At 40.3% G+C, this 27,000-nt stretch overlaps 1 protein-coding gene across 1 annotated transcript in view; it reads right to left on the reverse strand.

The window, feature by feature from the left end:
* Window positions 1-11,071: 11,071 nt before the first annotated feature.
* Window positions 11,072-27,000, reverse strand: part of LOC308365559 (uncharacterized protein) — a gene marked incomplete at both ends in the record, with an annotated part of 52,756 nt that continues 36,827 nt past the window's right edge. The window contains one exon of the mRNA XM_080839027.1: window positions 11,072-11,198. Within this exon, the coding sequence (XP_080695153.1) occupies window positions 11,072-11,198 (127 nt within the window). The remainder of the gene's footprint in view (window positions 11,199-27,000) is intronic.

Consider the following 27,000-nt stretch of genomic DNA (forward strand, 5'->3'; position numbering starts at 1 on the left):
GTTTTTTTCAATGCGGTTTTTTGTCAGATCAGTAAGACTATAGTATGATAAGCTTTTGAATATCCATGCTGTAGTGTTAGTTGGACAATATTTATCTATCATATAGGTGTCATTTCAAAGCTTAATTTAGATTTTTTTTTGTAGACCTAATGCAGCGCTTCTTATGAGGTTAAATTAATTCATCTGAAGTACATTTTTAATAGCCAACTCTTGAATGTGCTTTAAAAAATTGTGGTCATGCAAAAGTAAATTAAATAATGAATGTATAGTTAAGGAGGGCCTTTAAGGATGCCTGGGTATAGCATACAGCGCGTGTTGCGGCAGTCACCAGCCAATTGGGCAATATTGGTTGATTTCTTTTAATCCATTCTGAGAGTGATTAACATAATATTAAAATCATAGGCAAAGATTGTTTAGATCAAACAATGTCAGAGTAGGTCTGAAATGGCAGGTTTAATTTTGGCCGGTAAAAAATATGATTGGCTGGTAAAAAAAATTTACCAGCCAAAAAGTTAATTTCCAGCCCTGCTTGTACGGGCAGTACGGGGACAGGGAGCCGAGTCGAACGACGGTCACGGAGACGAAGCCACGACCACAACTTCATGCTGCGGCTTCAAACTCACAGGAAAAAAATACCACAAACCTCAAAAGGCACCTGAAGGCCAGTGAGTTTCATTATGATAAATGTATTGGCCTATTAAATAAATACACGCATCTTATGTATATTTGATTTTTGACTAAAACCTTTTGAGTTTTCGTCGGACTAAAACTAGACTAAAACCTTTGGAGTTTTCGTCGGACTAAAACAAGACTAAAACCTTTTGAGTTTTCGTCAGACTAAAACTAGACTAAAACTTTCAAAGATAGAAATGACTAAAATGGGACTAAAACTAAGAAGCATTTCGTCAAAAAGACTAAGACTAAAACTAAATCTAAAATGCCTGCCAAAAACAACACTATTGCAGACAGAGATTTGGAAAAATTATAGCTCGCACTCGCAGCATATTGAAAATTGGAGCTGTGAACTTAGTTCAAAATTTTGAATTATGGACAATGAACTGAACTAGTTCATTAGTGAACTTTTCAAACACTGAATACCTGAAGCCCTAGATGTTCGAACAGCTTTACCAGAGAAAAGGCTGACATGTATGGCGTTTATGTCGTTATGGAGTGACAAGTTCTCTTGGCTAAGGTGCGAGGTAATTGATAGTCACAGTATGGGTTCTGTTAGTACTGCGAAAAAGTGATGCAAAGGATTCACAAGAGGGTCGAATCATTTTAGAATCTCTGCTCTCATTGAACAGAGCAATGACCATGTTGCGGCGCTCATTTTAACACCACAGCAGGTTGCGATTAAAGGCCACTTATTGACGCGCAGACATTAATGTTTTTGTTTCCCATTGTAAACTTAGGAAAATAAACATGTTGCATTCTAAACTATCTGATTATGTTATTATTTAAGCTACGCAGGCCGTCAGTTTTCTTCAATAGGCTAATTTAGAAGCGGAAATAGATATTTGGCCGGCTTATCATTAAAATGTCGGGCAAATGAAAAACATTTTTCTCTAGCGGAACCTCTGGTTCAGAGGGGACCATCAGAGGACGTCAAGGGGAATGCGAACGTCCCGCAGAGGACCACAGGTAAAGGTAACGGGGACGTTTTTGAAGGACGTACTGGGGACGTGTGCTGAGAGACCAAATCAGAATGCTCCCTAAAAGTCAGTTTTAAGGCTCATGCGAACGTCACGCAGGGGACCACAGGTAAAGGTAACGGGGACGTTTTTAAAGGACGTCCTGGGGACGTGTGCTGAGTGACCATATTATAACGTTCCCTAAAAGTCCGATTTAAGGCTCATGCGAACGTCACGCAGAGGACCTGCAGGTAAAGGTTACGGGGACGTTTTTAAAGGACATCCTGGGGACGTGTGCTGAGTGACCAAATTATAACGTTCCCTAAAAGTCCAATTTAAGACTCATGCGAACATCACAGAAAGACCAAACGTAGACTTGCTACGAAAGTCAAAAATGTTCTGGTAACGTCCTCTAGCGAACGTTGTGGCGGGGAACAATTGGGGACGTTACAAATGTCCTGTTCACGTCCTGGGGACGTCCCCTGTTTGCGGGGAGGTGAGTTCTACTGATCCAGGCAACATTACTGAAGTCGAACAGACCCGCTGTGACAAATATTGAATTTACATTTAGTCATTTAGCAGGCACTTTTATCCCAAGCGACGTACAAGGGAGAAAGCAATTACAGTTTTTCTCCGTTGCTAACACTGAAAAACTAGAGCTTATGGCACAATGACCACAACCTGTACCTCATGTGCCAACTCCCTAAACCAATTATGCTAAACTATAAGAACAATTCTCTGCTTTAGAAACAGATTTCAATTGTTAGAATTGATAGAATACTGTGGTTGAATTGAATCTGGAAATCCTTCCCACATGTATCTGAAAGTGGATGTGGTGATTCATATAGGAGAGTGCTTTTTGTTCTTGTCCAGATTTTACGATGAAAAGGTAGCTCAAATGTATTGCCTGGCAAGGGCCAAATGGATGTAGACAAAAGGCCTACTGCCCACCTAGGCTCTGTTACATTTAGGTGAATTTGAATTCTAGGTGAAAAAGGACTCTGCCTCGTAGCATGTGACCGTGCTGTGCCGAGGTAACCATGGCTACTTTCTGAATAAACGCAGTATTTTAATAAGCCGTCATCCACGACTCTCTTACTCCGAAACAAGCTAACTTGAACGAGTACGGGCCTTGGCGACTTTAACAGGGGGTTCATCAAAGAGCAGCCTAAACTTTCAGCTCTAAAGGAATCACTTTAACTTAATTTCTCTAATTCTACTTTAACCTGTTGCTATATTTGCTACAGTGCTCGCAATGTCTGTCATGTTTTTTGTATTTGGTCATATGAAAAGAAATTGATTTCATATGGCATACCTTCTGTCTACCTTGGCTCTGTTAGATTTAGGTGAATTTGATACATCACACCATAACTCATTTAGACCCCCACTCTCAGTTTGAATATACCACACCATCAAGCTTGGCACCTGGCCTACATAAACAGATCATTCTCTTTCTCACAGGCGGTGAAGCTCAGACTGTTCTTTTTGCCTGTGCACGTGTGTCCATTTTGTTGAGTGACATTTCTGAGTGACATTGTTTTGCAGTTACGTTTAAGGTTAACACCAACTTCCTGCACTGTTGATTCCTAATACAGTTCCGGGTGGCTGGCTGCACATAGCCTGTGTAGGCTACAAAAGTACGCACAGAGCGTGCCTTTAACCTTTTGCCTTACCACCCGCTAGCCTCCCACGGCCCAGGGTCCCCTGCTGGAAGAGGTTAGCAACTGTGACCGCCAACTGCCCCAGACCCCCTGCAGGAGGCACTGAGGACAACCGCCGTGCCATAGACCAGGCCCTTACTGCCCCCTTCCCTGCCCTCTCGTCATCATCAAATATTCTTCTTTTTAAATATTTAATAAAACAGTAACGTTTTAGTCCGGACATCTCTTTGGGGTGGGGATACGGTTTTCTCATCAGTCTGTGACACTTTCTCCTACATAAACAGATAATTCTTTCTCACAGGTGGTAGTGGCTCTATCACTGACAATGTAATGTTAGCTAACCTCCGGGCTATCATTTGCCTCTTCAGCTGGGAGCAGCTTTCTGAGCTGAAGAAAGTTGTTGCTCATATTTAATTGCCTCCATGGACCCTAGCAGCTGGGTCCCATTTCACTGGTGTAATATATTGTATGTTGTTAATATCTGTATACCTTTGGTGACTGATGAAGGAGGCGTCCTTTCTCCATGTTGTAACTCTGGGTCTGGAGTCTGGCCTTTGTCAGCTGTGCTCTGAGACACAGGCCCAGTCCCCTCTCTCTGGGAGCCTGGGAGTCCTGGTTGGGTCTGATCCATTGGAGACGGAAGAGCCAAGCTGGGGACTGGAGATGCAGCACTCACAGATGTCACTGGGACTCTAGACCCTTGGCCTGCACACAAACACAAACACATGTTCATGTAAAGAGTATGAGTAAATGTGAAATTACCTTTTATTTCATCCAATTCCTCCCTTTTTACCTGCTGTAAATGTTTTAGAGATGGGTTTGCCTTGACAACCATTTTGAAGTATGGTGTATCCCTTACAACAGGCATACAATTGTTTACACATTTACTACAAAACATGTCCATGTCCTCCCTAAACTGAAATGTAAGGGAAGGGATCCTTGGCACTGAGCTACTCTTATTTTTCCTGGACCACTGGTCAAGAACCACCATGCATACTGTCACAGCAATAGCGAGTTTACGGCTGCGATATCAGTGTTCTATAGCCTGACGATGTCATACTCATAATTCTAGTCAGAATATGAGTCTGAAACTGAACCACTGGGCTGTGATTATGGGGCGTGTTTCAACGAACCAGGAAAGAAAATTCCTCTTCGCTGAATTGGATACCTAGAACCAATCAGAGCAACGTAGTATTACCATCTGATAGATTAAACTTTTACCTGATCCCGTAGGAAGGATGGCAAAAACATCTTTTCAATCGACAAATGCCTTGATCGCGTTTCTCTGTTCCTCTTTCAAAATGAATGCGCTGTCAATATCTGTTGAGATATGCCTGCTCACGTTACTTAATTAGCAGTCAAGGCTAGAAGCTACCATTTGTTTCAATGTTTTTTTTAACTACTCATTAGCATAACCTATCAATAATGGTCTAGAGTGCTTCAGTTAAGACCTACAATCCTCTGCAACATTCGGGTTGCACATACACAACTAACCGAGTCAATGTAGACATAAAAAAGTCGTGTAGATAGCTTAAATCATATAAAATATGTCCCACTAAGCTCCCGAGACGGCGCCATCTTTGTTCGATGTATATTCTATCTATCTAATCAACTCAAGCGTTGGTTGTCTTGTCTGTCCATCAATGTATAAAGCCCGCCCTTACAATTTGATTGTTCAGATCACTTTTCTGAGACGTTTAATCTCTCCCAACTAGCTCAAGTCCAGACTGAATCTCCCAGGCCAAAAATGTTGTGGGCGGAGTTCAGGCTGGTATCCAGGCTAAGTGTTCTATGGTGTCCTCGATATAGTCCACACCGAGTAGTGTAAATGGCAGAGACTATGTTTCTTAGGTAAATGTCCCTGTGATCCTGATTTTCATTTCAATATTAGCGTTCTAAAATTCTTGTCTAATCTAAGAACGAATCCCAGATAAGAAAGCTTTCATGAATGCCAAATTCGTCATTTTTTCACAATCTTTTCTTTAATAAAGGAATTCGAACATGAGATTCAGTTGTTTGCTTCTTGTTTAAAAATATATATTTTTGTATGAAATTTTCAGGAAGACATTTCAATAACAGGTGGGTTCTACTGATCCAGGCAACATTACTGAAGTCGAACAGACCCGCTGTGACAAATATTGAATTTACATTTAGTCATTTAGCAGGCACTTTTATCCCAAGCGACGTACAAGGGAGAAAGCAATTACAGTTTTTCTCCGTTGCTAACACTGAAAAACTGGAGCTTATGGCACAATGACCACAACCTGTACCTCATGTGCCAACTCCCTAAACCAATTATGCTAAACTATGAGCACAATTCTCTGCTTTAGACACAGATTTCAATTGTTAGAATTGATAGAATACTGTGGTTGAATTGAATCTGGAAATCCTTCCAACATGTATCTGAAAGTGGATGTGGTGATTCATATAGGAGAGTGCTTTTTGTTCTTGTCCAGATTTTACGATGAAAAATGGACAAATATTTCTCCAAATGTGCACGCTCCACCAGACACCACATTTGATAAAAGGTAGCTCAAATGTATTGCCTGGCAAGGGCCAAATGGATGTGGACAAAAGGCCTACTGTCCACCTTGGCTCTGTTACATTTAGGTGAATTTGAACTCTAGGTGAAAAAGGACTCTGCCTCGTAGCATGTGACCGTGCTGTGCCGAGGTAACCATGGCTACTTTCTGAATAAACGCATCATTTTAATAAGCCGTCATCCACAACTCTGTTACTCCGAAACAAGCTAACTTGAACGAGTACGGGCCTTGGCGACTTTAACAGGGGGTTCATCAAAGAGCAGCCTAAACTTTCAGCTCTAAAGGAATCACTTTAACTTAATTTCTCTAATTCTACTTTAACCTGTTGCTATATTTGCTACAGTGCTTGCAATGTCTGTCATGTTTTTTTGTATTTGGTCATATGAAAAGAAATTGATTTCATATGGCATACCTTCTGTCTACCTTGGCTCTGTTAGATTTAGGTGAATTTGATACATCACACCATAACTCATTTAGACCCCCACTCTCAGTTTGAATATACCACACCATCAAGCTTGGCACCTGGCCTACATAAACAGATCATTCTCTTTCTCACAGGCGGTGAAGCTCAGACTGTTCTTTTTGCCTGTGCACGTGTGTCCATTTTGTTGAGTGACATTTCTGAGTGACATTGTTTTGCAGTTACGGGTGGCTGGCTGCACATAGCCTGTGTAGGCTACAAAAGTACGCACAGAGCGTGCCTTTAACCTTTTGCCTTACCACCCGCTAGCCTCCCACGGCCCAGGGTCCCCTGCTGGAAGAGGTGAGCAACTGTGACCGCCAACTGCCCCAGACCCCCTGCAGGAGGCACTGAGGACAACCGCCGTGCCATAGACCAGGCCCTTACTGCTCCATTCCCTGCCCTCTCGTCATCATCAAATATTCTTCTTTTTAAATATTTAACTAGAATGCGTTTCGTGAACGAACTGCGAGAGTGTGCTTGCTCTGTTGCGGCCATCAAGCATATGTTGTGCGCATATGTTGTTGAGGGGCCTCACAGACTGATATCTGAGAACAAAATCTGTATGGTACTGTGTTTTCTGTGTTCAGTACAACGTTGAATGCAGGTTGTAGGATGAATCTGCCAGCCTTCCAGTGTAACCATCTGCAGTGACACTGAATACACCTTTCTGTTTTCAACCAATATATTTTAGCAAGCAACCAAGCTCAACCATTATATTTTGGCTCCACTGACTGAAACTCATTACAATTTAGTCTAGTTTTAGGCACCTTTAAAATTCCATATTATAGCCACATTAAAGTCCTTCCCTTCCCTTCTCAGGCCCAGGAACCTCCTGTGTTGTGTCTACTGCATAGTAGTCTAGCTTGCAGTTATTGTGGATGCAATTAGTCTCCAAGATACAGATCTCATGCCTACAGCTGAATTCCAATTAAATCAATGTAAATAATAATTTAAGGCAATACTTGATTAACAGAATTGTCATTCAAAAATATGAGAATTGTCATTCAAATATATGAGAATATCACGTCTAGATTTGGAAAATTCAAATGATGTGATGGCAATTTTTTGGGGTGCCCATTTGAAATAAATCTTCATTATCAATGATAAATATTGTATAATGGGCTGAAATGGAAGGCACCCAATGCATTCACTTAAATTATGTCAAATTAAGATTCACTAGCATTAATAACTGATTATAAACAACAACATTCTATAGGTAGGGACTGATATTATTGTTTCGAAATACTAGAGAAATATATTAATGCAAAGAATAGAGAGATGTCGATAGTTATTTCTTGGATTTCGAATTTGCTCGTTCACACTAACAAAATAGCTTGCTAGCTTAGTGTTACCATAGCCCACTACATTCCAATATTTGCATTTACCTCAAGTAAACCTACATTTGAGCAGGCAACAATCGTTAACAACTACAAATAACAGATACAGCCACATTCTGTAACTACCTGTAGCCTACTTACAATTTCACTCCTTGCACCGTTTACTTTGAGCTAAACTCCATGGCTATAATCCTGGCTGTCTTGAAGAGACGTTAATAGGCAGAAACAAATACATTGTAACGCTGGTTGCACAGGTTGCAGACGCAGACCGCTATGATTGACTGACACACGCACACATTGTTCAAATCATACGCTGGACGCTTGCTTTATTAGTATTTCTACATGGATTTAGTTAATGATCAGGCTATAATAAGACCACATCGGCTATGTAATCGCTGACAACCGGGACGATTTCATAGTGGTTGGTGTAAACCGGGACATATTAGCGTTCCGACAGGTTTTTGTCGGGACGCGGGACATGCAACTCAAAACCGGGACGTCTGGTCACCCTAGGCACAATACAACTAGGCTACTATGTAGTGTTGCCACCTGTCCCGGTTTTACCGGGATTGTCCTTCTTTTTTGTAGCCTGTCCCGGAAAAATTCAAAATTCTCCCGGGACACGGCATGTCCCGGTTTTTCATGGGCCTATCAACATGAACATTCCTGATCATAAAATATTTTTTCCTGCGGGTCCATCCATACACTCAAAATATGCGTTGTATCTCATTATGCTCAACCTCTCTCTCCTGCGCAGACTGCACGGCCACTAGGAGTGTGACGTAGCATAGCCAATCTCGCACGCGCAATAATTCAACTGATGCTTGCTATCGAAGGGCGTGTGAAAGAGGTTGAATCGCTACTGCACGTTACTGTAGTAGGTTGTTCTGAATAGAAACAATGTTGACATGGGAGGGGTGACTGAGGACGAGGATGGCACTACTGGAACTGACAGGCCAGTTAAAAAGAACATTTAACGTAACACTTGTTTTAATAATGATTGGATGAAAAACGGAAATTACTCCAAATGGATAATAACCACACCAGGCGATCCACTTTCTGCTACATGTAACCCATGCTCACATTGCTCAGTTAAGATTCTCGTTAAGCATGAAGTGAAATCTGCTTTGGATGAACTTGCTTAAACAAAAAAAACATCAGAATCGTGTTCAAGTTACCAGACAAACCAAGGCAATTTCATTCATGATTACAAAATGTTCAGCAGACAAAGTTACTGTTGCCGAATTAACAGCTACTTATCATGGTGTGCGACATGGTTACAGCTACCTGTCAAGTGTCATTAGGTGGGTTTTCATCTCATGTTTTAATGCACATTTCTCTATATTCGCAGAGAGAAAATGCGCATTAAAACATGGGATGGAAACCCACCTACTGATAGCTGCAACAAAGGGAAACACACAGTATAAATGGAAGACCAGGTAAGAAAATTATTACATCAAGAAGGCCTATATGACAAATGCATTAAGCGTAAGAGGCTATGTGATGCCAAAGTATGTTAAAGGCAACTCTAATAATGTCATCCCTCATGTGTTTAGCTGAGGGGTAGAGAAGGCAAGCACAAGTAATGCACCTGTATCTAAGGAACTAGGTAAGCTGTTTCCACTCATGAGATTGCTTTATGTTTAAAAAATTCAGTGCATACAATCTGCACCAAAGACAATTCTGTGGCGTCGGTTAGATGTCTAAGGGACATTTTTGTTCATGCAGGTGGGCCCAGGGATGGATTACCGAACAGGCATACTGGGCCCAGGCCCCCATGAGCTCAGGGAGCCCCTAAGCCAGAGCCTCTGCATGAAGTCGCTGTTATTAACTATTAAGTGTACCTGCGCTGTGTTAGCAAATGTATATGTGCGCTGTATACTGTTGAGGTACAGGTGAATTAAGTTATTGTGCTGTGCGAGCGCACAAGAATTTTTTTTCAGCGCGAAGAGTTAGGGGCCTTTTACACGGCCAGGCCCAGGGGCCCATGGTTTCATAATCCGTCCATGGGTGGGCCGTGGTATGTCGTGTCATCAATATGTCCCGGTTTTTTGTCAGACACAGGTGGCAACCCTACCACTATGCCTAGCTGGCCTTAGAGTTAAATCAACCACATATCCTCCATATGAAATGCTGTGAAATGTCATAACAAACAGATTTAGCTAGACGGATAGTTTTGACAGTTGAAAGTGGTGTCAATGATAATAACAATTGCCCAAATAGACAAACTATAATAACTTAGCTAGAATAATGCTACCTCATAGTTAGCTAACGTTAGCTAGCTAAACGTTTACCAAGGCTAACGAATTGCCCAAATAGACAAGGCTATTCAAACCAGTCACATATTCATTTATTTTTTGCTTCATTAATGTTGTGCGTAGCCTGTCCTATAGTCCCTACTGCAATGAGTTTACTAGTTAGCTATCGATAGCTAGTATAACTTAGCTAGGATATGCTACCTCGTAGTTAGCTAACGTTAGCTAGCTAAACGTTTACCGAGGCTAACGTGAAAGTATGGGAGCTAGCAAAGCCATTTCTAGCTGTACTTCACAATATTGCGCACGTACCTATTTTTAGGCGCATATGCGAGTGAAATACTCGCACTGTAGAGCCCACTGTAGAGCCCTGTGCTCGTAAATTAATATTCCTAGTTATACAGATGAATGGACAGAGACTAGAGGAGCCTTGGCGCAGGTGTCAGTGAAGCACAGGTGCAAGCTAGTTTTAATGACCCCATTATGATGTCATAATCCACAGAGTTCTGCCATGCAAGTCTATGGGGAAAAAAGGTGATGAAAAAGAGGAATAAAAAAGGAGTGGCAAGGAGAACCGCCACGAAAAGATATAGCAGGTTGCACCGGATCGGGCCGGACGTTTCGGTGTTTGAACGGCGTCTGTACCTCGAACGGGCGAGGCCTGATTCGATGCAAGAAAAACGGGCGGAATAAAGAAAATTATGAAGAACAATAGTGTGCTTCCCTTCGGGCAAGCACACTAATAAAACAATAACTTTTAGTATGGACATCTCTTTGGGGTGGGGATACGGTTTGCTCCTCAGTCAGAGTGATGGTTTAGATTAAGTGGAGGCCCCAGAGGCCCCCATCTGTGACACTTTCTCCTACATAAACAGATAATTCTTTCTCACAGGTGGTAGTAGCTCTATCACTGACAATGTAATGTTAGCTAACCTCCGGGCTATTATTTGCCTCTTCAGCTGGGAGCAGCTTTCTGAGCTGAAGAAAGTTGTTGCTCATATTTTATTGCCTCCATGGACCCTAGCAGCTGGGTCCCATTTCACTAGTGTAATATATTGTATGTTGTTAATATCTGTATACCTTTGGTGACTGATGAAGGAGGCGTCCTTCCTCCATGTTGTAACTCTGGGTCTGGAGTCTGGTCTCTGTCAGCTGTGCTCTGAGACACGGGCCCAGTCCCTTCACTCTGGGAGCCTGGGAGTCCTGGTTGGGTCTGATCCATTGGAGACGGAAGAGCCAAGCTGGGGACTGGAGATGCAGCACTCACAGATGTCACTGTGGATGCCTCTGGGACTGTAGACCCTTGGCCTGCACACAAACACAAACACATGTTCATGTAAAGAGTATGAGTAAATGTGAAATTACCTTTTATTTCATCCAATTCCTCCCTTTGCACCTGCTGTAAATGTTTTAGATATGGGTTTGCCTTGACAACCATTTTGAAGTATGGTGTATCCCTTAGAACAGGCATACAATTATTTACACATTTACTACAAAACATGTCCATGTCCTCCCTAAACTGAAATGTAAGGGAAGGGATCCTTGGCACTGAGCTACTCTTATTTTTCCTGGACCACTGGTCAAGAACCACCATGCATACCGTCGCAGCAATAGCGAGTTTACGGCTGCAATATCAGTGTTCTATGGTGTCCTCGATATAGTCCACACCGAGTAGTGTAAATGGTGGAGACTATGTTTCTTAGGTAAATGTCCCTGTGATCCTGATTTTCATTTCAATATTAGCGTTCTAAAATTCTGGTCTAATCTAAGAACGAATCCCAGATAAGAAAGCTTTCATGAATGCCAAATTCGTCATTTTTTCACAATCTTTTCTTTAATAAAGGAATTCGAACATGAGATTCAGTTGTTTGCTTCTTGTTTAAAAATATATATTTTTGTATGAAATTTTCAGGAAGACATTTCAATAACAGGTGGGTTCTACTGATCCAGGCAACATTACTGAAGTCGAACATACCTGAGTGAGTGGTGAGTAGGGATGGGTATCGTTTGGGTTTTTTCCGATACCTGTACTTAACCGATACTTTTAAAACGATACCGGTGCCTAAACGGTGCCTGAACCGATACTTTTTTTATTGCCAAGGCCAATTTTTTTCTTCAAATTGAACAATATATTAACTATTTAAAGTATACTATGGATATAAATACATACAAAACACTTGGCTTCAAACTACAGCTTCAAACTATGAATATTATATTAACTGTTAACAACAGTTTATAGTATGCTTAAATAAATACAAAACACACACACACTCTTTACAGACTACAGCTTCAAACTTATGAGCATATTTGCCTTTGGAGTCAAACATGTATTATTTAGTTCGCATTTATTTCATGAAATTTTCAACACTTTCTGATTTGTACATACCTATCTTTTCTATCTTGTTACTTGAAAACACCGACTGCGTGAAAGTGTACTGCCCCTTTAAGAGACTATGGCACCCACCGCATGCTATAGGCTAGAACCGGTACCTACAGTTTTAGTTTGCGGTTGCAGACCCTTGCGTTTCTCCCCTCTTTACACGCAATTGTTTTGTTGCATTTGCTGCACGTCGCTGTGTTTGAATCTTTTTGTGCGAAATACAGCCACACTTTCGACCGTTTACCTTTCGCTATTTTCTCTGTTAAAAGGTTGATGGCGAGCTCTGTTTGTGCTTGCGCTGTTAACTGCTGCCTGCTTCACTGTCATAAGACTGTTGCTATGAAAACACCAATGAGCGTGAGCGCCACAGGACAAAGTTAACATTGGGAGATGGGGCAGTTTTAAATGTGACCCACAAAATATGCCTGGCAACAAAATCATCTACCTGCATGATTTGTTGCTGTTATTCATTTCAATCGGCTCAGGCACCGAAAGGAAGCACCGAAATCTGCGTGACAATTCGGTCCGGTTTGTTCATTTAGCTGCATGATTTGTTGCTGTTATTCATTTCAATCGGCTCAGGCACCGAAAGGAAGCACCGAAATCTGCGAGACATTTCAGTCCGGGTAGGTATCGGTTGTATAGTCCCGGTGCCATATTGGTACCGGTTCTCGGTACCCAACCCTAGTGGTGAGGGTTTCTTCTACTAAAACTAGACTAAATCTAAGAAGGATAGAAATTACTGAATCTGACTAAAACGAATATTAATTTTCATCTTAGACTAAGACTGAGTCTAAAAGGGCTTCCAAATAAACACTGGAACGCAGCTGTTTTCGAGTTTGTACTGATTTCACCTGGCTGAAGGCACGCCCAGATCCGGCTTAGACAAAGAGGGCCTGATTGTTGGTGGAGTGGCAGTGGTAAATATTTAATATTCAATGAACAGCCACAACAAAACAAATCATTAACGGAATGTAACATTTGTAGACAGCTCCTTCTCACTTTGGGCCTATTTTCATTGCCACTACAGAGAGACGTTAGGCTATTTAGAATGGTAAATAGGAGAACAGCACGTTGATCAGTGGTACTATGGTGCAAAATACACACAGCGGAAACAAATATTTGTGCCCCTATATGTGTAACAAGCAGAGTGTATGTGTAGTTGTGCACCTATGAAGAGACATATTGATGATGCTCCCTAAATATTAAAGTGAATTACAGAGCCATCGACTTCAGAACAGGTTTTGTTGGTCAATCGCGCAATTGCTTTCTGCTGCCTGAAGAGAGCATTATGCCAACAATGCGCATGAACACAACTCATTTTAAACAACTTGGGCGCTGGATGTCAACTGCGTCTTTCTGAAACTATATTTTTGCTTTATTCTATGGTCAATAGCACATCACAGAAGTAGTGCTGTACACAAAATTGTGTATTGGTCAATTTGTGGTCTTAAATGTTACATGTACTGTAGAATGTTTGTCATTTTGGAAAAATGTTTTGCTCCTGTTTACTGCCAACTGGATTAGATTACATCCATGTAGGATCTGATGAGATGAAAGTGAGATCCACTTTTTTTCTTTAATCCTGATTGCAATCACATTAGGATTCAGAAAAAATATTCTCATTTTTATCATCGTTAGCAAAGTTGACTCCAGGAGGTCAATTAACCTCTTCCATGTTTGACATAGATTCTGACTAACTAGCTATGAGCATAGAATTAAATGAGAAGAATGAACAGTCCAGCAATTTCCGCAATTGTTACTGCCGTTTCTTACATTTAATACCGAAGGTGTGAGGGTGAAAATCATATCTACATTTATGTAACAAGGCACGGATATATATGCAGAATTATACATTCTAAACAAAATAGCTTAAGGCCCAATCTCAATACTTCCCCTTACCCCTTATTTTACCCCTTACCCTCGAAGTTGCGCGTTCATGTGAGAGCTAGTGGTGTCTCAATACCCAATTTGATCAAGATTAAGGGGTAAGATTGAGGGGTGTATGGCCCTTGTTTTTGAGATTATCGTTGAGCTCACTTGCTCCTCCAAGGGCTATCCCAGAGCACACAGCGAACCCAGCTCGGGAATTTTCAAAAAAAAATGGCTGCTTGAAGCGAGGAATATTTTACATGAATACAGCTATCTACACAACTTTTTATATGTTTATAATGACTCGGTTTGATCTGAAATGAACGACACGAACGATACATAGTATTGTAGGTCTTAACTGAAGCTTTCAAACGGTAGTTTTAGGTTACAGCTAGCGCGTATGCCACCACTTCATTGGGTTATATGGTAGCTTGCTAGGACAAGCCTGACTCCATGCATGTGTACAGATAACTTTATTATCCACGAATTACGTTTGATATCTGTGAATGACAGCACTTACTTTGGAGACATCGATCCGTGCTTTACATGTACCGTCCACAAAACAATTACGACAGTCTAGTTTTGTGCTCTATACAGTCGTATATATTTGCAACCATAATTGAAAGTTTTTTTAAATCGCTAGTTTCATAGCTCATACAGTCATGCATGTCTACAGATAACTTATCCGCGAATTCCGTTTGATATCTGTGAATGACAGCACTTGTTTAAAGACATCGACCTGTGCTTTACATGTACCATCCAGTATTATCCAGGGACGCCAAGTGACGTACCCGAAACCGAGTGGCGTCTCATTTCATAGGGGAAAGTTTTCAGCCCTTGGCCCTTACACTTGCAAGTGCTAGGGTTAAGACAAAGACAAAGACAAAGCAAAAGGGGCAAGGGGAAGAATCGAGATTCGGCCTCAGTATACCTTCGCTCAGGGGTGAAGTGGGCTGCCTGCATTGGAAACTCTGCACAATAAAGAAGAGAAGAGGATTTCAAAAGATTCTTAGGCAAACAGAAAAATGGTCAACCAAATTATAAAACAGACAGAACTTTTTTTTATCTGAAAAGCTTTTATGTGAAACATGTTTTACTAATAATTAACCTGACAAAGGGCTTAATGCATACCTGGTCTGGGTCTGGATATAAATCTACTATATCATGTCCTTTATGATCTTGAATGGAGCACCGTGAGCAGACGTGAGTGTTGTCCGTCTTGCAGTAAAACTCCAGCTCTCTCTGATGCTGTGGACAGAGCCCCTGGTTCTGAGGTGTCCTGGAAATGTGTAATAGTGAAGTTAAAGGTCATTGGCTGTTGATCATGCATGACCATGTTCACAATGAGCATTTTATGACAGAAGTAATACAGTACAATGGTATTCCATGTAATCCTTCAAAAAAACTCTTTGGGCTTTTACATTCAGTCCACTTCCAGAGAAAATATCATGTTACTACCACTATGTTACACAACCAGGGTCAAAATTATCAAGTTAATTGATTACAGTTTTTCTCAGTTGTTAACGCACAAAAAGCGAAAATTCAGCACAATTTGCACAACCTTCACTTCATGTACCAATCGCTCAACCCAATTTCACACTCCCTTATCTGCATTAGACTCTGACTTTCCTTCTTTACACTCTGATGTCTATTACACATCACCTTGTTGTCAAAACACTGCACACAATGTTCAGTTGTTGCACACACTTCTCAAGTAAAATCTCAAAGCATCAACCTACAACACACAAATATTCAAATGTCTAAACATTCAGGTTTGTTGAGCAATTTACAAACAGGACTGCAGCATAAAAGTGCCCCGAGCCTTTGTTTTGTTTGGTCAACAATGGAAAACTTTGAAGCAATCGACAACCAGAGAAGGAGGGGGGTTAGAGTGCAAGGAGAAGGAGGAAGAGGAGGACAAGAAGGAAGGGGACAAGGGGGAGGAGGAGTAAGACATAGAGAGGACAGAGAGAAGGAAGAGGAGGAGGAAGAGGAGAAGGAGGAGGACAAGAAGGAGGGGCCAGTGGTCGTGGCCAGAGTGTGTGACTGAATGGAGATGTTAAGTGATGAAGTGCTGTTGACGGGCAGACTGATGTTTGATGTATCAGTCTCAAAGTCCTTGGAAGTGTGCAGGGCAGAAGAAGGATCTGCTGTTGCTGCTCCAGTTCTTAAGGTGGTGAATATTGCTCGGAGGTTTGTGGTGGTGTGTGTGTCTCTGTCAGTAGGTCGTTTGAGATGGGCGCTTGATGTCGTGTCAGCATATGCATCGTACATCCTTGCGTTCGCGGTTGTCACACCGTCGGTGCGTATCTCCCTTTCCTGTCGGTCAGGTTGTGAGATTGTTTCCTTCTCTCTACCCTGTCACTCCCGCTATGATACACGATATGTTAACAGATTTACCTCATTCTCGAACGCAGTAAGAACATGTAAAGAAGAAGTTTTTCTAGACTCCATTAACAAAGTTCCAATCGATAAGGTATACACAAGTTTAATAATGGATTGACATGATGTCAGGAAAAAAATCCTAAACTCTGCTAAGTTGTTTGAATTACTTAGAATAAAATGACACCACAAACCAGAGCAAAGTTTTTAACAGATCTATTACGCTCAGCGCTAGAGCGGAGAGGATTTTTATGCCCTCTTGGCACCTCTGAGCTCTTGCTCCTGGCGCAAGACCTTTTATTAGAATTCAGTGCATAGGTTACAAAATACATTTTAACCCCTCCCCTGTCCGGAGTTGCCATCTGGCCTCTGTCCTTCTAAGATAAGAAACCTTGCTTAATTAAAAACCAACAGTCACGAAAAGTTTAACAGAACACCTGGCCTCATCAATCGCCATTGCAATCTCAATGTAAACATTCACGACATTAGTTTCAGTTTCACAATAGTTGGTTTTCCCAGCGTTGGAGACGAAGTTGTAAATACCTTAACTAAACAATGCCTTTCTAAGATAACTTCAAACAACCCCCTCTCTCAAGAGACAGCATTCCATTGAACAAGACAGAGAAACAGGGCACATAACCAACAGCACAGAACACTTTAGAAAATAGCAGTTATAAGAATTTCCTTTAAGTCTAACACTTCATGATAATATTTAATAATTTCCTTCACACATGACAACGTGAACGTTTGCCGATAGCACACGCATGCCTGTAATTTACACTGTTACGACAGCTAGCTAGACAGTTAGGACACTGTCATACTGTAATACACCCCACCCCCCTATGACATTGTAAATTGCGACTTTGGGTCCTTGAAAAGCGCATTATAAAATAAAGGTATTATTATTATTTATGTCAGGTATTTATGACAAAGGGTGACAGTGATACAGTAGGTAGAGAGATTATATGGTAATCAGAAGGTTGCTAGTTCACATCCTTGAGCTGTTTTAGAAATTATTTTGAGCATCAAGTTCTCTTTAACTTTGGACATTATTTGTCTGTGAGTAGATATTTCGTGTTAGTGCATTTACAGTTTTGCACGATTGGATAAACACTAAAATCAAAAGTATTACACAATTATTCAAACCTTTTCTCAAGGAGCAAAACAACGGCTCAGATTTGCACCACTATAAACACATATCAACATCATACTTTTTGCGAAACAATACACACAAGTGATTTTCAAAACACTAAACACACTTGAATGCTTTAGACAACAGAAGTATATCAAGAGGTAAATTCCTTGCAATTCCAAAACACTGACTGTCAAATGACCACACCTATGAGCGTGTCAAATGAACACACCCATCAAGTGCCTAAACACATGATTGCCACACCAACCAGGTTAAAGCACTATAGAAATGCAGCAGATAAGTTAATCTGTCTTCAACCAAAATGGAAGGAGTCAGAATGAGAAGAGTGATGGTAAGAGGGGTAATCCACAGAGGAGGAGAAGGAGGAAAAGGAAGAGGCTGAGGGCGAGGTAGAGGTAGAGGAAGACCTGAAACAGGAGGAAAATTAGCTCAGAGATGAAGAAGACCAAATGTATCAAATAAACTTGAAAGGAGGACGGGGGCCATATTCACGCAAGAACAACTCAAGAGATCATAAACATGGTTTTGGCAAATAATTCTATCAGGCTCAGAGAAATACAAGCCAACATTATCGGTGACCATGCTATTTTTAATACGGTAATGTCCCTCAGGTCTCTCAGTCAACACTGGCACACATCCTAAAAAGAAACAACTTTATTTGTACGGTATTTTCAGGTTTTTCTGATCTTGGGACATGTTTTTGTTGTGATTGTTGTATTGCATATTTGCACTTTCTCTGTGTACTTCACTCACACTTCTCTAATCACTGAGACGTAGAATTGCTAAAGTGTTTTAGTTTTATAACAGCAGTGTGTAAGTGGTAAAAACAGAATTTAGTCATATGCAACGTGTTTCATATGGTAACAAAATGTGGTTTTGTTAAATTAGTGTATAGTTTTTACAATTTGCATGGATCTGAGGTGCTTTGCTCATTGAGTGTGTGGTTTCGCTTATTGTGTGAGGTGTATTAAAAAACAAAACTATCTATACATGTCTATGGAGGGAACCCTCCTACAGGTGGTTCTGGAACACACACAAAGGCAAAATGGTGGATAGGTGACGTGTATTCCATCACCTGGGGCAGGAAAGATGTCTGCTAGGGTGTCAAGAACATTTGTTCCTGAGGCCTACGTAGCATAGACTATGGTTGTGGCCTTGACCAATGGTGGGCCCAGACTATCAATACACATGGTACACACACACAGAGAGAGGAAAATGCTTGCAATGCAATGGTAAGTATATACATGGTATTCATTTCCATCAGCTCATTCATTGTCATTCATATGGTGTGTTCCATTTCTGTGATTGTGTTTTCAATTTTCCACTCCAGTGTGTGGTGTTAATGCTTGGTAGTGTGCAGCAAATGCTTAGTGTGTACTCAATGAATGGTATGTGTTTGTCATTTGAAAATATGGCTGTGTGTACCAAATTACCAACTTCTAGATCAATAGTTAATTTCCTCAACCCATGTTGTTGTTCTACATGAGTAGGAAACAGTTAAGAAGGTCATGTCATGGCTTAAAGGGTTTGTGTCTTATTTTACAAATCCAGCTAGACAGGCAGTTTTTATTTGGGTATCCATCATGTTTCATAGGTAGCTTCACAAGCAGACAGCACTGTTTAACACACGCATTTTCCATTTTTCTGCTTCATGAGCTTGTGCTTCAAGCTGATAAGTAGTATGTGATCTAGAACCTAACCTCTACTCTTATACATTCGCCTAATTTCAGTTTTAAGCCTCAGAAACAAAAGGTCAACCTCTGCTTGTTAGTAGGCCTATAAGATTGGAGTAATGTTCTGTTTTTTTATGTCTAGTGAAGATCAGGACTTTAAAAACTGATATAATATATTCTTCTGCTTGAGCATTTTGGGAAAATGTATACATAAGCAACAATATGAGCTGTGTACTTGGCATTTATTTACAAAGTTTAAAAATATATACATATGGAAAGTGTTGCATTATTATACAATATGTTATCCTGTTGAAAATGCTTCTTCTGTCTTCTCTGCACCGAAAATAACCTACTAAATCTAAATCTTTTTTGAGGGATCTGTTTTGCAAAGTAAAGCTTCGTTTAAAAATCAATTCGGTTGATTAGTTATTCAGAGCTTTTGGTCTTCAGGTTCAAACCTGAGAGGAGACTATGGAACCCTAGAAAGTCTTCATCAAAAATAAGTTTGTGCCTACTGTATATTACCTGTCAGAGGTGTTTGGGGCAGGTGAACATTCAGACGAATGATTTGTATCCTCACTGGACATCGCTGATCTGGCCGGGTGTGAGGCCACATCATCTGGTGGATTCTTTCTGTCACTCATTTTTCATCTCATCATCAACCAGTGAGATCAGGTCGGAAGTTACTGTGACAAAAATAAATAAATAACAGTTATTAAATATAACCTCAAGGGACCAACGTTATAAAGAAAGATGAGCATTTCAACATGACCAATTTCTTACATACTGTATATCTAAAATGAAGATGGAAACAGATTGAGATGAAAATAACTAAAAGGAAAAAAAACATGAGTAAGATAGATAGATAGATAAATTCAATCAAAACAAATCAATAAAGAAAGAAAAGAAAAATGAGGATTTACGTTTTTCTCAATTGTTTACACAGCTATCACACTTATGACAGTATAAAACAATTGGGTTCTATCGCGTAATTTAGCTGTGTCTGATTGGACGAGAGACATTCCATGCTATAGGTTATTCGTCAACATACCAACGGTTACGGAACTTTTCACAGCTAATAATAAATCACTCCGCGATGAAAAATTTGCGTTGATGATAACCGTTAATTCAAAATTCTTAAAATTCCAAACCAAGACGTTGACAATGGAAGTATTTTTTGTTGCGGAGAAACAATGGCGAAATAAACCATTTTTAATCAATAACTTTGTGTTGAAATGTTAATTTGTTGACGGTAGAATTGTTTTATAAAAGCAATATAGCACTCGTGGGAGTGGGGTATGTAAGGGATCATCCCACGGGTGGTGTTCGGCCGTAGCCATCGAGGCCGCCTACCCCACTCCCACTCGTGCTATATTGCATAAATGACAACAACCTGTAACTCATGTGCCAACACCCTAAACCAATCCTGCTAAACTATAAGCATGATTATCTGTTTAGACCCAGATTTCAATTGTTAGCCACACTTTCATCAAAACTCAACACACAATTATCTGCTTTAAACACAAATTTCAATTGTAAACCACACTTTCTTCAAAACACAACACTCAATCCTCTACTTTGCACACTTCATCAATGCCAAAACTTCCTTGTGTTGAGACAGAACACACTGCTATTCAAATGATAAAACTTCCATTTCCAAGGTTGCAATTTGAAATCAAAGCTTTAGCAATATAAAGGCCACAGGTGAGCTCCTGGTTCGGAGAACAATGAATGGCAACATGGTAGGTAGAAGAGATCAGATAGACACAGGTGAGGGTAAGAGGACGAGGAGGAGGCGAGGAGTAAGAGGAAAAGCAAGAAGGAGAGCCATTATCTCTGATGAGATTCGGGCCACTGTGGTCAACCATGGTTTGACCATGCAGGAGGCTGGCCAGAGGGTTCAACCAAACATAAGCCTCTTCTCAGTTGCATCCATTCTCCGGACATTCAGAAGAGAGAATAGGTAAGAAACACTACTAAGACAGGAAAACACTAGTTTGAATGCCTCATCAGGAGCATCGTATTCTTCTATTGAGAGTATTTTACATTGTACTGTATTTGTAAAATTACTGTAAACAAATACAAAGTGCAACCATTGATGACCAAGACATATTCCTCAACATCAATACAGTGAGTCTAGACACAGTGGACTCTGGTGCCTTTTGACAGAAACTCAGACAGAGCCAAATTATGCTATGTATATGTGTTTCACAACACCGTGTAGGTCTATTTCTGATACAATGTCGTCAAGTTTGTTTTAGAGAGTTCTTGAGCTAGGACAGTACGCAGCCTAGTTTTTTTGTCCTTTTTTATTTTACATTTTTCTTTCTTTTTTTTTACCGTACTGGCCTGTATCCTAATGTTTGTTCTGTGCAAATCATTTACACATTCAGTTGTGTTTGCTTGCTGTGATATATAAGCTACAACACTTACAGTGCCTTGCATAAGTATTGACCCCCTTAGATGTTTTACCCTTTTATTGCTTTTATAAATCAGTCATGGTCAATATAAGTTGGATTTTTTGACAAAACAATTCACAAAAAAAGCCTTCTTTAATGTCAAAGTGAAAACAGATTTATACACAGTTATGTCAATTAAATAAAATATGTAATGAAAATAAGTGAATGCATAAGTATTCACCCCCTTTATCACCCCCTTTATATAGACTGACCTAATTCAACAGATGTCCAGCCAATTGGTGCTAAAAGTCTCACAATTAGTGAAATGGGGATCAGTGTGCAGTGAATGTGTCTCAATTGATTGTAGTATAACGACACATGTGTCTGGAAGGTCCATTCACTGGTCAGTATTCACTAATCAGTATTCATGGATATTGTTTCACCATGAAGACCAAAGATCACTCCAAGTAACCCAGGGAAAAGGTTATTGAAAAGTATGGGTCAGGGGAAGTATACAAAAAAATGTCCAAGGCACTAAACATCCCCTGGAATTCTGTTAAATCCATCATCAAGAAATGGAAGGAATATGGCACATGTGTAAATCTGCCTAGAGCAGACTGTCCTCACAAACTGAGTGACTGTGCAAGAAGGAGACTAGTAAGAGAGGCCACCAAGACACCTATGACTACCCTGAAGGAGTTTCAAGCTTCAGCAGATGATATGGGAGAGACTCTGCATACAACAACTGTTGCCTGGGTTCTTCACCAAAGCTTCATGGAAGAAACCCAATATTTAATCGTAATGCATTTGCTGTGCTTTCAAAGTATCAAACTGATTTATTTTATTTGTTTGTTTTACTCAAAATGAATATTTCCACATCCTCATACTATAGTTTTCATCTCTTTTTTTATTTTCCATTTTTAAATAAACTACATTTTATGAGCTGTCATATTACAATTCCACAAGCGTGTATACGGTAGTTCATTTTAACCCAGATATAAAAGGGGGAAAGCATTCACAGGTTAGCAATCTAACCACAATCAAACAAACTTTTTCATAAAAAACAACAATAATAATAATAATGATGGGAGGAAAACCTCAAGAGACACCAGTGGAATGGCAAAATCCAATTAAAACATCACAAACTCAATCCTTCGGTGAAACAATCTAACCAAAATCAAACAAACCTTTTCATAAAAAATATAAAAATGGCAGGAAACACCCATACCAGCAAGACCCAAGCACATTTGCCCTTCAAACAGAATTATGCAGAGCACCAAAAATAAACCCAAAACTAAACACAATAATCTTACTGACTGATTAACCAGACAGAACATACTGAAACTCATGTTCACATAACTTTAAATTCTAAACACATATTGATAGTATTCAATTCACACACTAATCATAACAGAAACCACACACACACTCACTGAACCTACACTCTTAAAGTCACACACACACTGGACACCATACATGCCACCATCCAGGAGTAATGAGACCATGTGTCGTAGCCAGCCGACGATATCCAAGAGTTCAGAAGATAGTGACGTCTGGTTGAACACACGGTCAAGCCGACAAGCAGCCTTAAGTGAAGCAGCGTCGCAATAGATAGTAAGGCAAATCGCCAAGGGGCAAAGCAGCACAGCAATACAGGGTTGCAGCAAGTTAATAAACGTATCAACACATAAGACAACATACCAGTACATTTAAATACACTTCTGGGCGTGCAGTTGGGCTTGCCAACTGCTAACGAAAGCTGACTACAAACATTACAAAATACAGACCAGGCAGGGGAATAGACGCATCTACACATGTATACAATGAAATAGGCGCTTGTCCGTGGGCTGGCGGCTGTTTCAAAAAATATATAATGATCTAATTTTGGAAGCAGTCATCATTGCATATCTATCTGTATATGACAAAATCGTTTTTTAATAGTTTCATAAGCATACTTTTGCTTTAGATTGCCGACTAGTTTCCCAAAAAAATAATGAACACCGTGAAGGTGACATGTTTACCTTTCCGAGGGCCTATATTGCATAGGCACTCTTGTAAATGTATTTCAATCTATCTTTGACGCTGGTGTATTGAAAAGGTCGCTTTTTGCCTTAACGCAGCCATTCTCAAAGTGTGGTCCGCGCAGTTGTGGTCCGCCAGTGCCCCGTTATGGTCCGCGACGGCCAAAAGTAAATTATTGCGACTATATGACATTCGGCTATACTGTTATACTGTTGGTAGTGAATTACTGCGGTCGCGTGGTCGGGATGTGCATCGTTGTGTTTATTGGTTGTGTTGTGTAATACATTGGTTTGTCTGAGTGTGTGATGTATTGGCTGTGAGCGAACTATAGTGTGTAATATAACCAAGTCACGCATGGAGCATTGTTTCAGATGCTTTGCATAGTGCATTGTCATATATAACTAGCCTGCCAATACGTAAAAAAGGAGAACCCACCCGCGAAAATCATGTGCCGCTAACAATTGTCTGGCGGCAGGTCTGGGTGGGAGGCCTGTTGTTCCGGGGATATACTATTTAGTTAGATGGTCCACGAGGCTTTTTTATTGTCTAGGTGTTCCTTGCTCTGAAAAAGTTTAAGAAACACTGCCCTAAAGCAATGTCTGAGGGCTCGCTTAAAGATTTAAGATTAAATTCTCGTCAATCTTTAACATCGCCATTGTCAATTGTGTTTTGCCACTACCAGCATCAACTCAGAAGTAGGTTTTCAAGTAGTAAAGTCCGCCTCTTGCTTGATCTGATTGGCTGCCTCGGCCGAGTGTGACATTCTTGAGTGGTGCGCCTCCGCACCTTGCGCTGGAAAGTTGAGAATAGTTCAAATTTTAAGCACACCTAAAAAACGCTAGAAAGACGCAACGCGTGGCGGAGAAAAGTCGCACACTCAAGGCGCGCCGTAGGCTACCACAGGAAACGATACGTTTGCTAGCGTCCCGTTTTTAAAAACGCGTTTGGTGTGTTTCGGCCCCTATGGGTTCAAATACACACGCGTCTTTTTTTCAGGCGCAGACGCTTTAGTAATGCCTTGGCAAAGTGCGGCGGCCAAAACAGACTTTTCACAGCTAATAATAATCACTCCGCGATGAAAGCGCATTGATGAAAACCGTTCATTCAAAATTCTGACGTTGAAAATTGAACTATTTTTCGTGTTTAAATGTTAATTGGTTGACTGTAGAATTGTTTTGTAAAAGCAATACTCGTGGGAGTGGGGTAGGTAAGGGATAATCTCACTCCCGCTATATTGCTTAATCATACCACATCTTCCAGCATCAAAACAGGAAATAAGTGATAAAGTAGTTAAGCCCGCCTATTGCCAGATCTGATTGGCTGCCTGGGCCGAGTGTGACATTGATGAGCGGTGCGCTTCCCTACCTTGCGCTGGAAAGTTGAGAATAGTTCAACTTTTAAGCGCACCTAAAAAACGCTTCAAAGACGCAACGCGTGGTGGAGAAGGGGCGCACACGCTAAACGCACCGTACCATAGGAATCAATGCATTTGCTCGCGTCCCGTTTTTTTAAAAACGCGTATGTGTATTTGAGCCCTTAAGATGTACACGTCTATCGGTCTATGACACACCACGCTGTGTTCTTGCACTATTCCGTGGACTGCAGACGTTTGTTGTTGATGTTGCAAAGCTAATACAAAAGGTACATTCATGCATTTAAGTTATTTTCCAGAAGCGTATCTTACATAAAGGATTTGTGCACAAAGTTCACCTCATCTCACTTGTTGATCCTTCAACACAATGGGTCAAAATAGAACATAAATATAGCAGAGAAAAACCTACAAATTCATGGATAGATGCAATGCAGTGCGATTGAGCTTACTCGGTGGGGCGGCTAGATAATTTAGCGATCGCTCTTCAATAATGTTTGGTAAATGAAACGGCAGGGTTGCAAACAGAATGACATTTTTATCTTGTGGTATATGATGATACGAAACGATCAGAAACAGTGGTTGATATATGTCAGGCAGTGACTCTTTCCCCAAATAATAACGTGCAGCTTCGGGTAGAAGAAATATGTTTACATCGCATTATCTGTTATTTTTTTTTATTAAATGTATTTTTTTATTCAGGTGCATCCCTAGTAGACATGGCAATACAGTATTGAAGGTGTTATTTGTATTATAATTGTCTAATATTCTATATAAATACACACATCATTGTTTTCCGATATGTGTTGTACTAAACAAAAGCATCTGCCAAATACCATTACCGTTGCTACGAATGCTGTATGATTGAGCAATCACATTAACAATTACAATACAGTTCCAGCTGATTCATTCCGCCCCATAATAATGTGAAAAAGAATTTGACCACTTTGTGTTTCTATTGTTAAATGTTTAGAGGTCCTTACCTTGAGTAAATGGCAGTGTGTGTGTCCCTCGGGCCCGTGGCAGTGCGTGTGTCCTTCCACCAGTTGAAGTAAGCGGCAGATGAGTGGCGGTTTTATAGGCATACACAACAGAGCATCACGTGATTTCTGGGAAATTATTAGTGTTTAAGTAAGTCAGAACATAGGGGGTGTGGTTTGATGCTCATAGCGAAAGGAAAGATGAAAGAGATAGAGACGGTGGTCACTCATGTGTATATTAAGGCCATATTATTTTTTACAATATGATCTATCATCAGTAAAGGACTGGATTCAAGTCAGACAAGCTGAGTGATATGAAACCGACACAGACAACGGCAGAAGCCAATGAAGCATGTCAACTCATTGAATAATAGTCCACGATTTTACAGTAATAGAATCAGAATCAAGTCAGAATCAAAAACATGTTATTGGCCAAGTTCATTGTCACATACAAGGAATTTGATTCAGGGTTTAGTGGCTCTCAATGTACTTACACTGAAAATATAAAGAATAACACATAAATAAATATAATATACAATACAATACAATATATAATATAATATAATATACAATATATAATAATAATAAAATATAATAATTTGTAGTCAACTGTTCATTAGAGTGAGGACTTCATAGTTTTATTTATTGTGACATTAGATATGAACACTTACACAACCATGAGAATAACAGAAAACAAATGACACATTTTAGTTGTACTAAAATACAGCTCACGTTTTCAGCTTATATACTGTACATTGTTTTCTGAGCATTTGAATAATAAGTGCAATCTAATAAGATGTGCGTTAGGTGTGGAGCCGTAATGATCTAGGGTTAGGGTTAGGGTTAGCTACAGAACTTCTGCGCGCTTGTTCTCCCTTCT

The sequence above is a fragment of the Sprattus sprattus genome, assembly GCF_963457725.1.
Source record: "Sprattus sprattus genome assembly, chromosome: 5".
NCBI lineage: Eukaryota > Metazoa > Chordata > Actinopteri > Clupeiformes > Clupeidae > Sprattus > Sprattus sprattus.